This window comes from Halichoerus grypus, chromosome 3 (assembly GCF_964656455.1).
Source record: "Halichoerus grypus chromosome 3, mHalGry1.hap1.1, whole genome shotgun sequence".
Taxonomy (NCBI): domain Eukaryota; kingdom Metazoa; phylum Chordata; class Mammalia; order Carnivora; family Phocidae; genus Halichoerus; species Halichoerus grypus.
Genome location: NC_135714.1, coordinates 5,445,497 through 5,460,890, shown reverse-complemented (window position 1 = coordinate 5,460,890; position 15,394 = coordinate 5,445,497). Strand labels below are relative to the sequence as shown.

At 47.1% G+C, this 15,394-nt stretch overlaps 1 protein-coding gene across 2 annotated transcripts in view; it reads left to right on the top strand.

The window, feature by feature from the left end:
• STK32B (serine/threonine kinase 32B) overlaps positions 1-6,467 on the top strand; it is a 369,362-nt gene extending 362,895 nt beyond the window's left edge. For both annotated transcript variants that reach the window (XM_036085909.2, XM_036085907.2), the window contains one exon: positions 5,656-6,467. In XM_036085909.2, coding sequence (XP_035941802.1) covers positions 5,656-5,794 — 139 coding nt within the window. In that variant the 3' untranslated portion in view covers positions 5,795-6,467. The remainder of the gene's footprint in view (positions 1-5,655) is intronic.
• Positions 6,468-15,394: the final 8,927 nt, after the last annotated feature.

Here is a 15,394-nt window from a genome sequence, read left to right as displayed (position 1 = left end):
CAAGCAGGTTTCTGTTGCATTTCTGAGCTGTTCCCCCGTGCAGAGGGCTGTCTTGAGGGGTGGGCAGCAAGGTTCTCCTAAGAGTAGTCTCTGCTAGGGATGCTAGAGAAGGGATTCTTGCAGTGTACACACAAGTGACTGCTTTCTTCCCTTCCATAGCCACCTCCCAGCCCTAACCCGATAGGCTTTGCTCAGTTTGGCATGAGCCCTTCCAGAACTTTCCTGTACTTCAACTCTGGTTTTCACGAACCACAGAGAAGCAGTATACATAATAGCTAAGAGCACAAACTCTGGAGTCAGACTGCCTGGTTTTGAATACTGATCCTTGCTAGCTTTGTGACCTTGGACCTCACACTAGTACCTTAGTCTCCTCATCTGCAGAATGGGATGCAAATACGCACTTCCTAGGGTGGTTGTTAGGAGAAGAAAGTTAACACATGTTAAGTACTTAACAGCCTCTGCCACATAATCAGCACTACACACGTGTTTGCTCATATAATTCATTATATACAAAATTATCAGACCGTATCCATTAAGTGCTGTGTCAAACATCATTCTGCCTTAATTTTTTTATTTAACACACACACACACACACACACAGTAACAACCTATCCCAACTCCCTCAGCTACAAGAGAAAAAGATCCATGCATGTTAACTCATGTGAACTGTTGCCCAAACGGCCGTAACTCACCAGTTGTGCAAATGGCAATCCAATTTTTGTCCAGCTAGGACACCCTGTTGTTTCATTTAATTACACCTGGCCTTCTTTCCCCCTTGGCATGTGACACAGAGCCTGCCAACCTGGGCAAACACCCTGCCTAATAAAGGGTGGGCATTTATTTCTTTATTGCCCCCCCCCATCCTTCCAACACACGTGGTTTGTGCACTTGCCACAGGCTGGGTGCTGTGCTGGGTGCTGCTTAGAAGACACAGATGTCATGTTGTGGCCCCTTCCAGTGGATGAGAGACACACAACAAGGCAGGAGACCTGGTTCCAGTCTCCAGTTCCATGCCCTGGTCTTCCCTGGTTTAAGGGCCCCTCTGCACCCCCCCATAAATGCTGGGGGTGGATTCTCTTGTACTCAGCCTGTTGTCCTATTTCACCTACTTCTGGGTCCTGACCCTCAGCCACCCCGTCTGTACCCCATTCCAGCACCCTCTACTCCTCCAGGTCTTCTGCCCCGACTCCCTCCCCATCCAGGATGTGGCCTGCAGAGCCATCTCTGGGGACCTCCTTGTTGGGAGACATTCATCAGAACTAAGGCAGGTAGTTAAGTTTTACTTACTGATCCTCACCTTCCCCATCTGCAAAAGGGGAGTATCTCCACACTGTGATCATCATCATAAAAATAGCTGCCCTTTGCCTGGGTGGCTCAGTCGGTTAAGCATCTGCCTTTGGCTCAGATCACGGTCCCAGGGTCTTGGGATCGAGCCCCGGGTCAGGCTCCCTGCTCAGCAGGAAGTCTGTTTCTCCCTCTGTCCGCTGCCCCCCTACCCCAGCTCATGTGCTCTCTCAAATAAATAAATAAGATCCTTTTTAAAATAGCTGCCCTTTATAAAGTACCTGCTATGGGACAGACAGGCAGATAGCACACAGTGGCTCATCTTCTCCCATCCCTGTGTTACAGGTGAGGAGAGAGATGCTTAAAGAAGTTGCGAGTGCCCAGCCTTTCGGCCAGTGATGGTGAAGCTGGGCCTCTGACCTAACTCTGCAGAGACTCCCAACCCTGCAGTCTCCCACTACACCACTTTGCCCCTCCATCCACGTTTCTACACAAGCCAGGAAACATAACACGGGGAGAGCCAATGGAATGCTAGGAATAGGTGTGAAAGCACTTTATGTTGACTGCATACATGAAAACCGGGCTCTCACATCAGAGGCCAGGACTCACCTACAGAAAGTCCGTAGCGGATGGATGTTTGTATTAAGTGGACTCCATCCTACGTGTGTGAAGTAGCTTGATTTGAAATGACTTTGATTGCTAATCATTTTATTTTACTCTTCTGAAATACTTTGCCTTTGAAAAATGCCTCCAGCCCGATTTATTACAAATTTTAATGTGTGTCCTACTCTCCTTGGTCGAGGTTCACTATCTCAGAGCGCTTCCTTCTGGCGTCTGATGGTGGAGTTCGGGAGGTTGAGGGAACTCGTGTCCATCACTCAGAATTCTGGCCACAAAGCTGACAATTAATTTGATAAGTTGGCTGAGAAAATTAAGTGTTCCTGCCACTGCAGAGATAACCAGCCAATTTGCATCAGCAGACTTGAACTCTGCCTAGTAGGATATGTAAAATCCTTTTTCATTTCTTCCAGAGTTACAGATAACCAAGCTGTGGGCTAGTCATAGAAGTGAGCTCTCAGAGCCTCAGTCATAATGGTTTCATATCTCTGTCTTGGTTCACAGATTCCTATTTGAACAACATGAGCCTTTCTAATTCCTTCAGAACATGGAAAAATCATTCCATGCTCTCTTCCCTCCAGGTCAGGATTGGATGGCACAAGAGTCAGTGGAAAGAGCAGGGGACTTGGAGAACAATAGCCCTGGGTTTGAATCCAGCCTCCCAAAGTCACATAGCTAGTAAGTGGAAGACCCAGGGACAGAAACAGCCTGGCTCTAAGCCCGGGCCATTGGTGCTATGCCATGCTGCTTCCTTCTAGCAGAAACTTTGTCACAGTGAATGTTCACTGTTTGCTCTCTGTCCTGCTCCACAGCCCCTTCCACTGTGAGCCACAGACAGTGCTGGTGGAAGGGGAGGGGACTGAATGGGTGGGTGAGTGGGTGGTAAGTGGAAGGACATTGATAAGATGGGAGGGTGGTGGATGGATGGATGGATGGATGGATTGATGGGTAGATGGGCAGCTGATGAATAGGTGATAGATGGGTGATGGGTAGATGAGGAAATGGGGATAAGTGGGGAGATCAACAGATCAGTGTATAGTGAATAGATGAAGTGGATGGATGGATAGGTGAATAGGTGGTTAAGGAGATGGATGAGGAGTAGGTGGGAAGATGGATGGATGTATTGATGGATGTGTGGATAATGAATGGATGAGGTAGATGGATGGGTGTGTATATGAGAGGTGGGTGGGTGGTAAATAGTAAGTGGATGAGGAGTGGATAGATGGGGCTGGGAGTAGGACAGATGGGTGGACATATGGAAGTGGATGTATGGGTGAGTGGATGGATGGATGGACGGATGGGTGGGGTAGATAAAGGGCAGATGGGTAAGTAAGTGGATAAATATATGGATGAGTGGGTGGAGAATGGATGGTGAATGGTTGGTGGGTGAGTGGGGGCACAGATATAGTGGGAATAATGGAGGCTTTGGTGCCTCCCAGAACTGGATTAGAATTTCAGCTCCACAGGCTATAGGTGGATGGATGGAAGTCTAGAGAAAGGTCCTTCTTTCTTGATTCAGCTACCTTGGTTCACACTGAATCTGATGATAGATTGCCATGGGGATGACCCATACCTCATTTAGTTAATGCTGTAGGGTCTAGTGCTTATGGTCATAGTATTTTATGTATGATATTTCATACATAAAATATGTATGGGGACTTGAAACTGCCAGTTTTAATCTAAATAACTCTGGCCAAAAGAAGGAGCCAAAGTACCTAAAACATCAGCTCCAAAAAGGAGGCTGGTCCACAGAGCAATGTTTTGCTCTACTCTCTGTGCCTTACCTCACTCATGTCCCTTCATTTCAAATCCCTCTCCCTCCCTCCCACTACCCCTGTTCCATACCAATCCTTAAAGTCCAGCTCAAATGCTGCCTCCTGCAGGAAGCCTTCCCTGACCTACAAAAGACTTCCGAATCCATCCCTCCCTCATCTGCTCCACTCTTTATTATGCAACTTTTGAAGCTATATTTTGTGTCAGGGAAGTACAGGAGTCTAGAGACAGCAATGCTATCTATGCTATGTTTGAGCATATAAAAGAAAATCCTAATGGGATCCACCTTTACCTTGTGATACACCCAGAGAATTATGTGGCATTACCTGGAGATGCTGGTGTTTCCCATTTAGTTTCCTAGCCATTTGAGTTTTCCCTAGTTTTGATCTGCTATTCTTTCCAGAGGTGCCTGAGAGAGCATCCTAGGGTAGAGGGGAGGACAGAGAAGGGATAGGGGAGGAAGTACCCAGGCAGTTCCTAGCCCTGCCCAGGAAGTCCAACCACCCCCTCTCCTCACACTAGACTCTCCCCGCCCCCCCCCACTTTGTTTTCTGGATCCCAGCCTGCTCTCTGGGTGCTGACCCCTCCTCCACTAGGATGATGAATGTTAACCCTAACCGCCTTTCCCAGGTATGCTACCTAGACCGCCACAAGCCTCGGGGCCAGAGGGACTGCACACCTGGTCCTTGTCCCTGTGGGTGGACAAAGGGTAGGAGGCAATAGCCACCAAGTTTAGGGTCTTCAAAATACTGTGTTGCTGCTGGTACTTCAGCATAACCCAAAGGACTCGCTCAAATCCTAACACTGTTGCAAACACTAGAAAACACCGCCAAGCATGCGTGCACACACACACAAGGGTCCTGTGACCCGTTGGGGCCATGGACTGTGTTGTAGTCATCCGGGGGCCATGCGCGGTGCTGCGCACGTGCATGCTTGCTGAGCGAAATGGCTCCGTCACCTACGTCAGGCAGTAGGTCTGCACTCCGTTTGACTGAACCTCCTCATGTGGAAAGTAAATTCGGGCTGAAATCTGCGTCTTTCAGAGCAAGGAGAATTGTGGCAATCTTATTATTTTCAGCCCCATAGTAGCTAGTTCACACACATTCTCTCTGATCCCCTTAGCCTCCTCCAAGTGAATGGTAGACTCCCAGGTTTAGATACGAAAACTGAGACTCAGAAGACGGCAGCTTGTCCAGTGGTGCCCGAGTAGCAAGTACTGAGAGCTGTGTTCTTCCTGCTTTCAGACTTCTCGCTCCCTCCTTAAATGTCTCCATTTTATTTTTTGCCTGCAGTATGCACGCAGTGGGATAGTGCGTGAACCTGAACTTGCAGATCACAAAGAGAAGGGTGTTGACATCTTAGATCATGTGGAGGGTGATCAGGAGGCCAGCTATTAAGAAATGCAATGTTTAGAATTGTGCTCCCTTAACAGTTTGTCATGGGCCATTTTGTAAGGCTGGGTGCTCATCTGTTTGGATATTTATTTGGCGGATAATTTGACTAGTGTCCATTGCCCCATTTGGACAGTAATCTCCGTGAGGACAGAGAAGATGACTACTTTGCTGGCCAGGGTTTCCCCTGCTCCTTGGCACGATGGCTGGTACATCAGTGGGCGTTCAGTACATACATGTGAATGAATGATGTGTGGGGCTCCTCACCTACGCTGATGTAGGTGTGAGTTTAAGCAAATTACATGTGTGAGCTCCTAAAGACTTCACAGGGAGTGTGAAGGCAGGAAAGGTCATCTCCATTTTACAGATGGGGAAACTGAGGCTCTGTGTGCTAAATATCTCACAGGAGTGCCCCTGACCCAGGCTTTGACCCCAGGCCTGCCTGGCTCCAGGGCACCACACTCTGGCCCAGGGAAGGCACGGGCTGAGGGCTTCCCAGTTGCCCTTGTTGCACAAATGTGTCTCCTGGACATCCCGCTGCCCTCTGCTCCGAGTAACCGTCTCGGGTCTGTGCTGTGTTTGTTTGTAGGCTGAGGAGGCAGCAGGGGCAGAGCGGCCAGCTCTTGGACCCAGAAGGCCGGGCTGGGAGCCAGACCCAGGGCAAGCTCCAGGACGGGTGCAACAACAACATTCTGGCCCACGCCTGCTCCCGTGGCTGCAGCAGCTAAGCCATCACCTGCGGCCACCTGACGGGACCGCGCACATCTCTGTCCTGCCCACCGAAAGCCCCTCTCTATGCCACGATGGTCCCTGTCTCACCCCTGATGACATCAGATGCAGAGAGAGCCCTGAACTTGGAGCTGGGAAGCCCGGGTTCTCGTCCCAGGTGCCTGACTGATTCTCTGCATGACTTTGGACAACCTTGCCCTTCCTGTGCCTGTTTTCTGCATCTGCCAAAGGGGTTAAAACAGCTCTCTGTCCCACCTCTAACTGCAAGGTTATTGGGAGAAACCAAATGGATAGCAGACATGCAAAACCTGTGACGTTTATGAAATTGTTTACACAGGCAAAATACAACCTCGATATCTGAAGTGCACTCCTATCCCGCAAAGCAATTAGACCATCCCAACTTTGCAATTCGGTCCATCATGGCTCATCACACAGTACTTTTGAAAATGCAGCCCAATGGCAAAATAAACATCTCTGCGCCTGCCCTTCCAATGCGAACACCATTCCCAAATCCTGGAGCAAAGCCTGAAGTGTCTTCGTTTGCCTTCTCTGCCAGGCCAGTCTTTCTGACCCTTGAAGAGGGCATAGCCCACACACCAGCCTGGTCCCCTGGGTCTCGAAGCTGCAGGTGCACGTCTGCCCTTATTCACAGAAGACTGCCTCCCACCTATAATTTCAGCGGCTCCCCACCCCCGACCCCACCCCCTGCACCGGGACGGCAGGCAGATGCCCTTCAGAAGGTCAGGTCACTGACCATCAGTCACTCCTATCGAGTGCCATCAGAGCTCCTCCCAAAACCCAGTCCCACAGCCAAATTCTGAGTCCCCATCCTCCTTTTGGGTGTTTTTCCTGTGAAGGGTGTGAAGTGGTCTCCTCAGCATTGTCTTAAAGAGGGCCTCCAAATGCCACTGATGATGTGGCCCTGTACCGAGGGATAAAGAAGCATGGGTGACTAGAAAGTTCACTCTAGAAGGAGAGTAGACTCACACAAGGAACAAACTGCTGAATGACCGGTTCGGGGAGCCCCCAGCCTCTGAATGGAGAGAAGCTGTAGCGCCAGGGACAGAGCTCAGATGTGGAGTCGGGCTCGTTCAGACTCCAGCCCTGCTGTTTACTAACCGGAAGACCTTAGGCAAACTGCATAATCACTTATGTGTCATTTCCTTGTTTTCCAGCGGTGATGATAAAACCAGCCTTGCAGGGTTGTTCTAGGGTTCAACAGCATCCGGTGCGGGATGCACCCAGCATGCACTGCTCACTGAATGGTAATCACATTTTGTGGGCATCACCATCGTCGTCTGGAGAAACTTCGCTATGTCACTTACTTGGCAGGTCACTTTCTGTAGAAATAAGCTTGGTGTTTAGGATTCCTGGAACTTTTCTTCTGGAGTCTTTGAACTCTGTTTATCCCTGTTAAAATTTCAAGTGTGTTTTTATTTTTTCTTCCAACTTCTGGTCTTTACTTTTTACATCATGAATCAGTCCTCGGGGCTGTCGACGTCATCTCCTGGCTATCTTAAGAGATGTTTTAAAGGATGGTGTGGTTTTGTATTTTTATTTTAGAAACAGGAAATGGTCATTATTTTCCTCCTTTGAACCAAGCCTATTTCTCGATTTTGTTGCCCACATAAGTCTACTTGTCTTGCACACTTGTCACTCTGTGTCCCCCATCGGCACTGTCCCGTTCCCTCCAGGAAATCACAGGGTTGCTCCTCTCTTCACTGTGACCCGGGCAGCAAGTCAGATTTCTCGCTGGGCTGAATTCGTGATGTAGGGGACAGGAGCTGGAAGCAGCCCGAGAGACACTGGATTTCCTGGCTGTGTTTAAGTCAGTGTTGTTTCCTGTTCAGAATAAACTATTTCTTGGACATTCCTTCTTACAATTTTGTTCTTCTTTGGGGTTGGGTGGGATGGACCATGTTCCTCTGAGTCAAAAGGCTCAAGCTGAATTAGAAACATAAAGATGGGAGGGGAAGGATCCCAAGTTGGTGATGTATTTATTTTACTCACAGGATACAACCAAACTTGACAATTCAAGGCTCCATCCAACTTGATCACAATTTATATTATTATTATTATTATTATTAAATGACCATCGTCATAATGATTATTTTACACTAGAAAGGTGTGATCTATGTATTAGGGGGAAAATGACAGAAAATTTTCTACCTAGAGGAAAACACTCTTAAAAGGTCAAATTCCAGCTCAGACCTTTATACAGCACACATGTGGGTGCAACTGAACCAGCATTTGCTTTTTTTTTTAATTTAATTTTTTTTTTATTTTATTGTTATGTTAGTCACCATACAATACATCATTGGTTTTTGACGTGGTGATCCACGATCCATTGTTTTCGTATAACACCCAGTGCTCCATGCAGTACGTGCCCTCCTTAATACCCATCACTGGGCTAACCCGTCCCCCCACCCCCCCCTCTAAAATTCTCAGTTTGTTTCCCGTAGTCCATAGTCTTTCATGGTTCATCTCTCCCTCCAATTGCCCCCCACTCATTTTTCCCTTCCTTCTCCTAGTGTCCTCCATGCTATTCCTTATGATCCACAAATAAGTGAAACCATATGGTAATTGACTTTCTCTGCTTGGCTTATTTTACTTAGCATAATCTCCTCCAGTCCCATCCATGTGGATGTAGAAGTTGGGTATTCCTCCTTTCTGAAGGCTGAGTATTTGCTTTATAGCACAGACTTCTCTATATGCTGCCTCCCTGCTTTTCCCCACCCTGTTGTCCCTACCTGGGATTCCTTTCAACTCCCATCTTTGCACGTCAAATACGTGCTTCTCAAGGGTCAGTTCCACCTCTTCATGATGCCTTCTGGTCTCCTGGCAGCACTAACGCAAGCCAGACGTAATCTCTTCCACGTGCTTGCTCATGCATTTCTGTAACTTCCTCTTGGCTCTGATGCACAGTAGGGCTACTTTTGCCTGTGGCTCATCCTCCTTGCCTTCAAGCCCTTAAGAGAGGCCAGGTCCTCTTCATGGCTGTGTCCGCACCCCACCCTCCATATTCCAGTCCCAACACTGCCTGGTTCATAAGAGGTAATCAATAATTTTGGAATGAGTGAGATAAGAGCAAGCCCAACACAAATTAGGATAGGCTGGGTGAAGCTTCCTTTTGGTATCCCCCTGTCTCCTGTCTGGCCCCACTACCACTTCCTGGGACTTTTTTCTCTCCAAGTCCCAGTGCTGTCCGCCCCCCACCCCCACCCAATGGAGTGCCCGATCCCTGTCCACCCTGCTCAGAGACATCTCTCCTGAGTTCCAAGTGCCAAAAGAGTTTTTCCTAATCCCTCACTCAAACCCCCATTCCCAGGGTATGTAGCCCAGCCCAGTACTGGAGCAAGCAATCTGATTGGAGAAATTCGTACCCAAGCAAGAATTTGCATTAGGATTGCGATTTGAAATCTAGGCATAGTAGGACAAGCTATAGACTGGTGGTGTCAACAGGGCTCCCCTGCCTCCACTGGAATATATTGCAAGATTCTCATGCCAGTGAGTAAAAACAATTCATATTTAGAGTAATAGTAATCCCAAAGCTGGATGCTATGAGTCCCTTTCCATTTACTGGCACATCTTACAGTATATTGTCCCAAACTCTCCTCCCCACTCCAGGCTGTGAACTCTATCAGGGTGGGCTATGCGCAGCTGGCCCCCAGCACAGAGCTGCCTTCAGGCAGGTTCTCAATGGATGTGGAATGAGTGCAAATGTACACACACCCCCACCTTGGCTCCCAGCCCCAGCCACGTTTAGCAAATGCCTGTCACTTTGATGATTCAGCATATGCTGTGTGCCTCTCACCATTTCCTTTTCCGACCAGGAACATGAAATCATGGTGAGACCTCTCTCATGTTTAATTACTAACTGTCACAGAACATGAGTAGCTTTTTCTTCCTGGGTAATCATGGACAAACATGATTAATGGATTTCCCTCTCAGTGTCTCTGCACTTTGTGTTGATTCCCCATCTCCCAAACACACCCTTCCTAATTCTTTCCTCTCTGTAGAGAGAGTGATGTATTACACACAGATCCTTCCCAGGGGTCGATGCTGCCATTTTGCATTGTCCTGATTCTAGGAAGTTGTTTGTACAACCACATTCTATGCTTAGCCCAATGGCATTTCTGAATAGAAATTCATTTCACATGCCAAGTTTAGCCAACTCTTAAAAATTAAGGGTGAGTGGGGGGCTCTCAGATGATGTTCTGGGCAGGATGAGAAAAACCTGAATCCTGTTGTGCTGACAGCCCTTCCTCATGTCCCCAATCCCCACTATAATAGGTTCTCAAATGAGCTCATGAAACAATAGCAAAATAGGATTCAGTGAACAAGTGACCATACCAACACTGAAGCCCTCACGCAGAACGCTGTGAGAAGCTCAAGTTAAGCAAGACCAGAATCAGGGTCTTAGCAAGGCCCTCTACTCTTCTCCAGTTTTGACCTTGGCACCGGCAAGTTCAAGATGCCAAGCGTAGCAGTTCCAGTCATTAGTAATAGTGGCCCCATCAGTGACTCAGTTTCTAACCAACCAGAAGAGAAATTCCTCCTTTGTTGTGGGGGAAGAGGGGAAGGGTTGATCACAGCCATTCCTGGCAGAGGACAGGAAAATTCCCTGTGTGAAAATTCCCTTTGGGCAGTCCTACTCCATCAGAGACCAAAATCAAATAAGCCCGGGATTTAGTCACTCTCCTTCTCTATATCTCCTTCCATAGAATTTCCCCATCCTCACCTACTTACCACTCTTTGAGGTCACAACCAGGGTGTGATGGTGGATGTGCTTTCCTGTAGTATGTTTTATGTCTATACCTCTGGAAGAAATAGTTCCATATCCTGCAGAGTGTTGCTAAAGTCTTTTTTGCAAAGTCCCAAAGGTAAGAAAGAAATCTCGTCATCTTCCAAGAAGAGCAAATCATTCAACATGGCTTAAGCAGAGAGTAGGTTTTGGCAAATGCCAGGTACCCATCTACAATAGTCAGGAAATTTCATTGCCATAATAAGTGAATTCCTCCTTGAACCATTTATAACCTATTGGGTGGTTGCCATGGTGACCGGTGTGATTCAGCCACAGGTCACTTCATCAGTCTGGGTTCCAGAGTGGAGACATGTGTAGCAGAAAAGCAGTCAACCCAGGATAGATGTGCAGAATGTGTATGTCTTTGCTCTTTCAAGCCACTGATATTTGTGAGATGTTCGTTACTGCCACACAACCTAGTCTATTCTGACTGGTCCAGTGTTATTGTCTCTCATCAGTCCTGGTCTCAGAACCATGATTATCAAGAACAGACACTTAGAAGCTCCAGGAAAAAGAGATTTGTCCGAAAGACCAAGAGGAAGGCTATTGATCCCATCTGATGGATGATGATGTCTTCCAGGCAAAGAGAACCAGCTGGGCAAAGACCCTGAGTTAATAATTACCTGGGTTATTGCAAGAAAAGTAGGGAGGCCAGGGAGGCTGGAGCTTGGTGGGTGGAGTGAAAAGTGGTAGAAAATGAGGCTACAGAACCAGGCAGGACCAGATCATGGAAGTGCTGGGAAACCACAGGGAGGAATTTGGATTTGCATGACAAGATGCCCTGGAACTGTTTGGGTTGGGGGGGGGGGTGACCACTGTGCAGACAAGAGACCATGGGAAGTAGGAACGAGGGTGGCAGCTGACAGGACACCATCTAGATGGATGGGCAGCAGTCCAGAAGAGACACTGGAGCTTGGATCAGGGTGGTGGTCCTGGTGATGGGGAAAAATGGATGGATTCAGGATGTTTCTGGGGGAACTTGAAGGACTATACTGGGGTAGTAAAGGAACGGGACAGGACTTTGGAGTCAGTTTTCAAGCCATTTGAAATCTCCGCGTCCCAGTCATAATACCTCAGAGAACCATCTTGGTGATTAAGCAAAACCATGTGTTTACTGCTCCTGTTGCGTAACATACAATGGACACTCAGTGAAAATTATCCTCTCCTCTCCTTCCTCCCACTTGTGAGAGCAATGAGAACTCTGGATGCTTTGGGTTGAGTCTTTCCCATCTGCTTCTCTTCATGGTGAGCTGCCCACTGCTCTATAACCTGCCCCGTGAACACACACACACACACTTTCTCTCTCAGATACAGACATCTGCCATGTTTAAAGGACATCTCTGTAGGAGTCTCTGGAGAGGTATTTTTTAAAGGCTGCTTGTTTGCAGAAGGATTCTTCTAAAAGTATATCAGTTTGCTTTCTGCAGTAAGCAAGAGGATATCCAATTTTCACTGCCTGACACACAAAAAAGTACTATCCCTCTTAACAATGAGTCCAGGAGAGGGACAATTCCTGGCTCAGAACAGGTCCACAGATCAACAACACCATCAGGGGCCCAGGTTCTGTCCATCCTTCTACACCGATATTCCTAATGTGTTGGCATCATCTTCAGATTGGTGGCCCCACAGTTGTGCACATCATATCCAGAAACAAGAACATTGAGGGGTAAGAGGGACTCTATATTCCTGCAGCTTTCTCTCAGAGAAAGGAAGTCTTTCCCAGAATCCCCCAAACTTTCCCTCATGACTCTGGTCCAAATTGGGTCTCATGCCTCTCCTAAACCAAGCACTGGCATGGATGATAGAGGTGGTTTAGGCTTCAGTAAGCTGCAGATGGGATCATTTTCCTCTGTGTGATGAAGGAGTGAGTGATACAGGTGACCAAAAGGGAAGGTGCATTAGGAACGAGGGAGGGAAAATGGATTTTGGCTAAGCACATGGCTCTTAACAAAGGGAAACCCAAATTTCACTGAATTTGAGGGAAAATATTACAGTTTTATTAGCCATGGTACCCCCACAGAACTTTCTGGCTCTGATTTAGCAAAGACAGACAAGAGGTAGCAGAAATAGTGATTTCATATTTTATTTTTCCATCTTAAAATTCTGTCCTATGGAAAGAACTAGCTCCCAGTCGTGTGTGTTTTATACTGACTGTAAATTGCAGGACTTTAAAATGTTAGAGGCGGCGGGCAGTGCTGACAGCTCGGGCAACGGGGAACTGGCATCTGCTGAGACCCCACCACCTGCCAGGCTCCAGGGCGGCCACTCCACCCAAATTGTCCCATTGGATCCTCAGATCTTTGCAAGGCCAAAAGCATTAACCCCATTTCAAAAGGGGCAACCTGGGACCTGGAGAAGTCCTAGTTTATGGCATTTTCCCAAACCAGAGTAGCTTTCCACACATGATAAATTGAAAAAAGTGCCCTTATACATCTCCAATTCTAAAAATGAATTGGAGAGAGGGGTTGCCCTGAAGTTCGGCGTCTCCCAAGGCCAAAGCTCCGAAGAATGCACCAAACTTGGCTGAGATCCCAATTCGCCCACCAATGAAGATGGCAGGAAGGCAGGTCATAGGCAAGCATGGCAGTTATCCTGGAGCCTGGTGCACTGGACCTAGTGACTCACTTCTAACTGAGAGAGCATGGAGAAGGAAAGGCAGTAATGTGGCTGTGGAGAAGCCTGACAGACACCACCTAAACCAGGCAATCAAAGAACAACACCCACGATAAGTCATGTTGCTGTCAGGACCCACCGAGAAGATGTGACAAGAAGCATGCTTCATCCTTGTGGTGTACTTCCCCCAAATCCATAACCCCAGTCTAGTCATAAAAAAGTCCCACCAGACTAGCCGCGACTGAGGAGCATTCTACAAAATGGGTGACCATCACTCACCGAAGTATCACGGCCATGAAAAATAAGGAAGATGGGAAAACGTCACAGATCACCGGAGACAAAGGAGGTATGACAACTACATGAAATGAGGTGACCTCAAATGGCTCACAGGACAGAGAAAGGACATTAGTGGAAAAACTGGTGAAATCCAAAAAAGCCCTGTAGTTTAGTGGTTGGTAATGTAGAAAAACAAAGTTCTTAGTCTTGACAAATGCAGCATGTGACGTCAAGGGGAGGGGAACCGGTACACAGGAACCCTTCTAAGTTATCACTGAAGCTCTGCTATAAACCTAAAATCACTATTTTAAAAAAATTGTGTAATATATCTGGGAAAGAACTAGGTATCAGCACCCCCAGTGTTGTTACCTCCACCCTCAACCCACTAGTCGCTGCATTTTTCCAAACTGAAATTGGAGTTCTACTTTCTTTAGAAACAGAAAAGCCTGAGGAGGACAAACCTCCTAATTGCAGATATTGGTGCTTAGGTTTGAGTTTATATTTGGGAGGAGGGGCACTCTGTCTGTCTGTACCGGTGCATACAGACTGACGTCAAGCCCCTGGCTGACAAACCCCATGCACAGGTGAAAGCCCACATCAGCCTTCCCTCCGTGGGGGAAGCTGAAAGAGCAAACACAGTCATACACACCAAACAGAAACCCTTGGATCCACCTCTGTCCATCAGCTTGGTCCTTTACTATAAACCAGAAGGACAGGTGGGGATAAACAGACCTTGGGGAAAAACATTACTACAGGAGAGGGGGACCAGGATAAACACAGAACTCCCCCAAAGGAAAGAGCTCACTCAGAGAAGAGACCCTTGAAAGATCGAATTCGTACTTTCAGAGAGATTTGGGGCAGTCTCGCAGCCATAAAACACAAGAGCGAGCTGTTCTGAAAATAAGGGAAGAATATGAGAGTTCCTGGAAATGAAAAATCATTGCCAAAATAATAAATTCAGAAAAGGGCTGAAGGAGTAAGTAGAGAAAACCTCCCAGATCTGAAAGGACAGAGAATATGAGCAAAATCACAGGATCTGTCACCATAATGACAGTGAGGTGTGCTGAGCGATCCCTACATGCTGAGCAGCCCACTAAGCACCACACGCACACACATAACATTTACAAGCAAGTGAAGTGGATGCAGTCAGGACCCCTATTTTACAGGTGGGGAGACTAAGGCACAGGGTGAGGAGTGACTTGTGGGAGGCACGCAGCCAGTGAAGGAGAGAACAAGACCTCAAACCAAGACCAGAACCCCTTTCCCCCTCAGCTACTTTCACAGCTGGTGCTTCTCACCAAACTACTTGGCTTCAGAGAGCATTATATTCATATAAACGTAATCAGCATAATTTTGTTGGTTAAAGATTTTAGAATCAAAGCATGGACAAAGTAGAGATGCTTTCCTTATACTGGATAAAGAGAATTGACCATGATATAGCTTAGAGAAGTCAGAGGTGGGTGTGGGGTGAAGCAATGGGGAGAATCCGCAACGTGCTAATCAATTCATTTCTATAATGGGAGTCTACAAACACAATTGAAAATTGATAAAATAAGAGCTAGAGCTTATTAGCATCTTCACTATAGTATGGGGATCATGTCTCGTTAGTACAGTTTATACTATATATATCTATGACATCTTTGACATTATAAAGTTAACAGGGCAGATCCAGATTCTGATGGGGCTGAAGCTTGTATAACTTGGGGACCATCTTTAACAAAATGAGTGCAATACTGCAAATTCAAAATTAGTTTCAGGGTTTTGGAAGGAGCCTGAAAAATTAAAGAACCCGAAGCCCAAATTGCTTTATATTTACAGTCAGTCTACCTCTAATTAAACCATAGATGACACCAAAACATCAAGAAAACTAAGAAAATATAGAAGGAGGGAAGAGGAAGTGGATAAT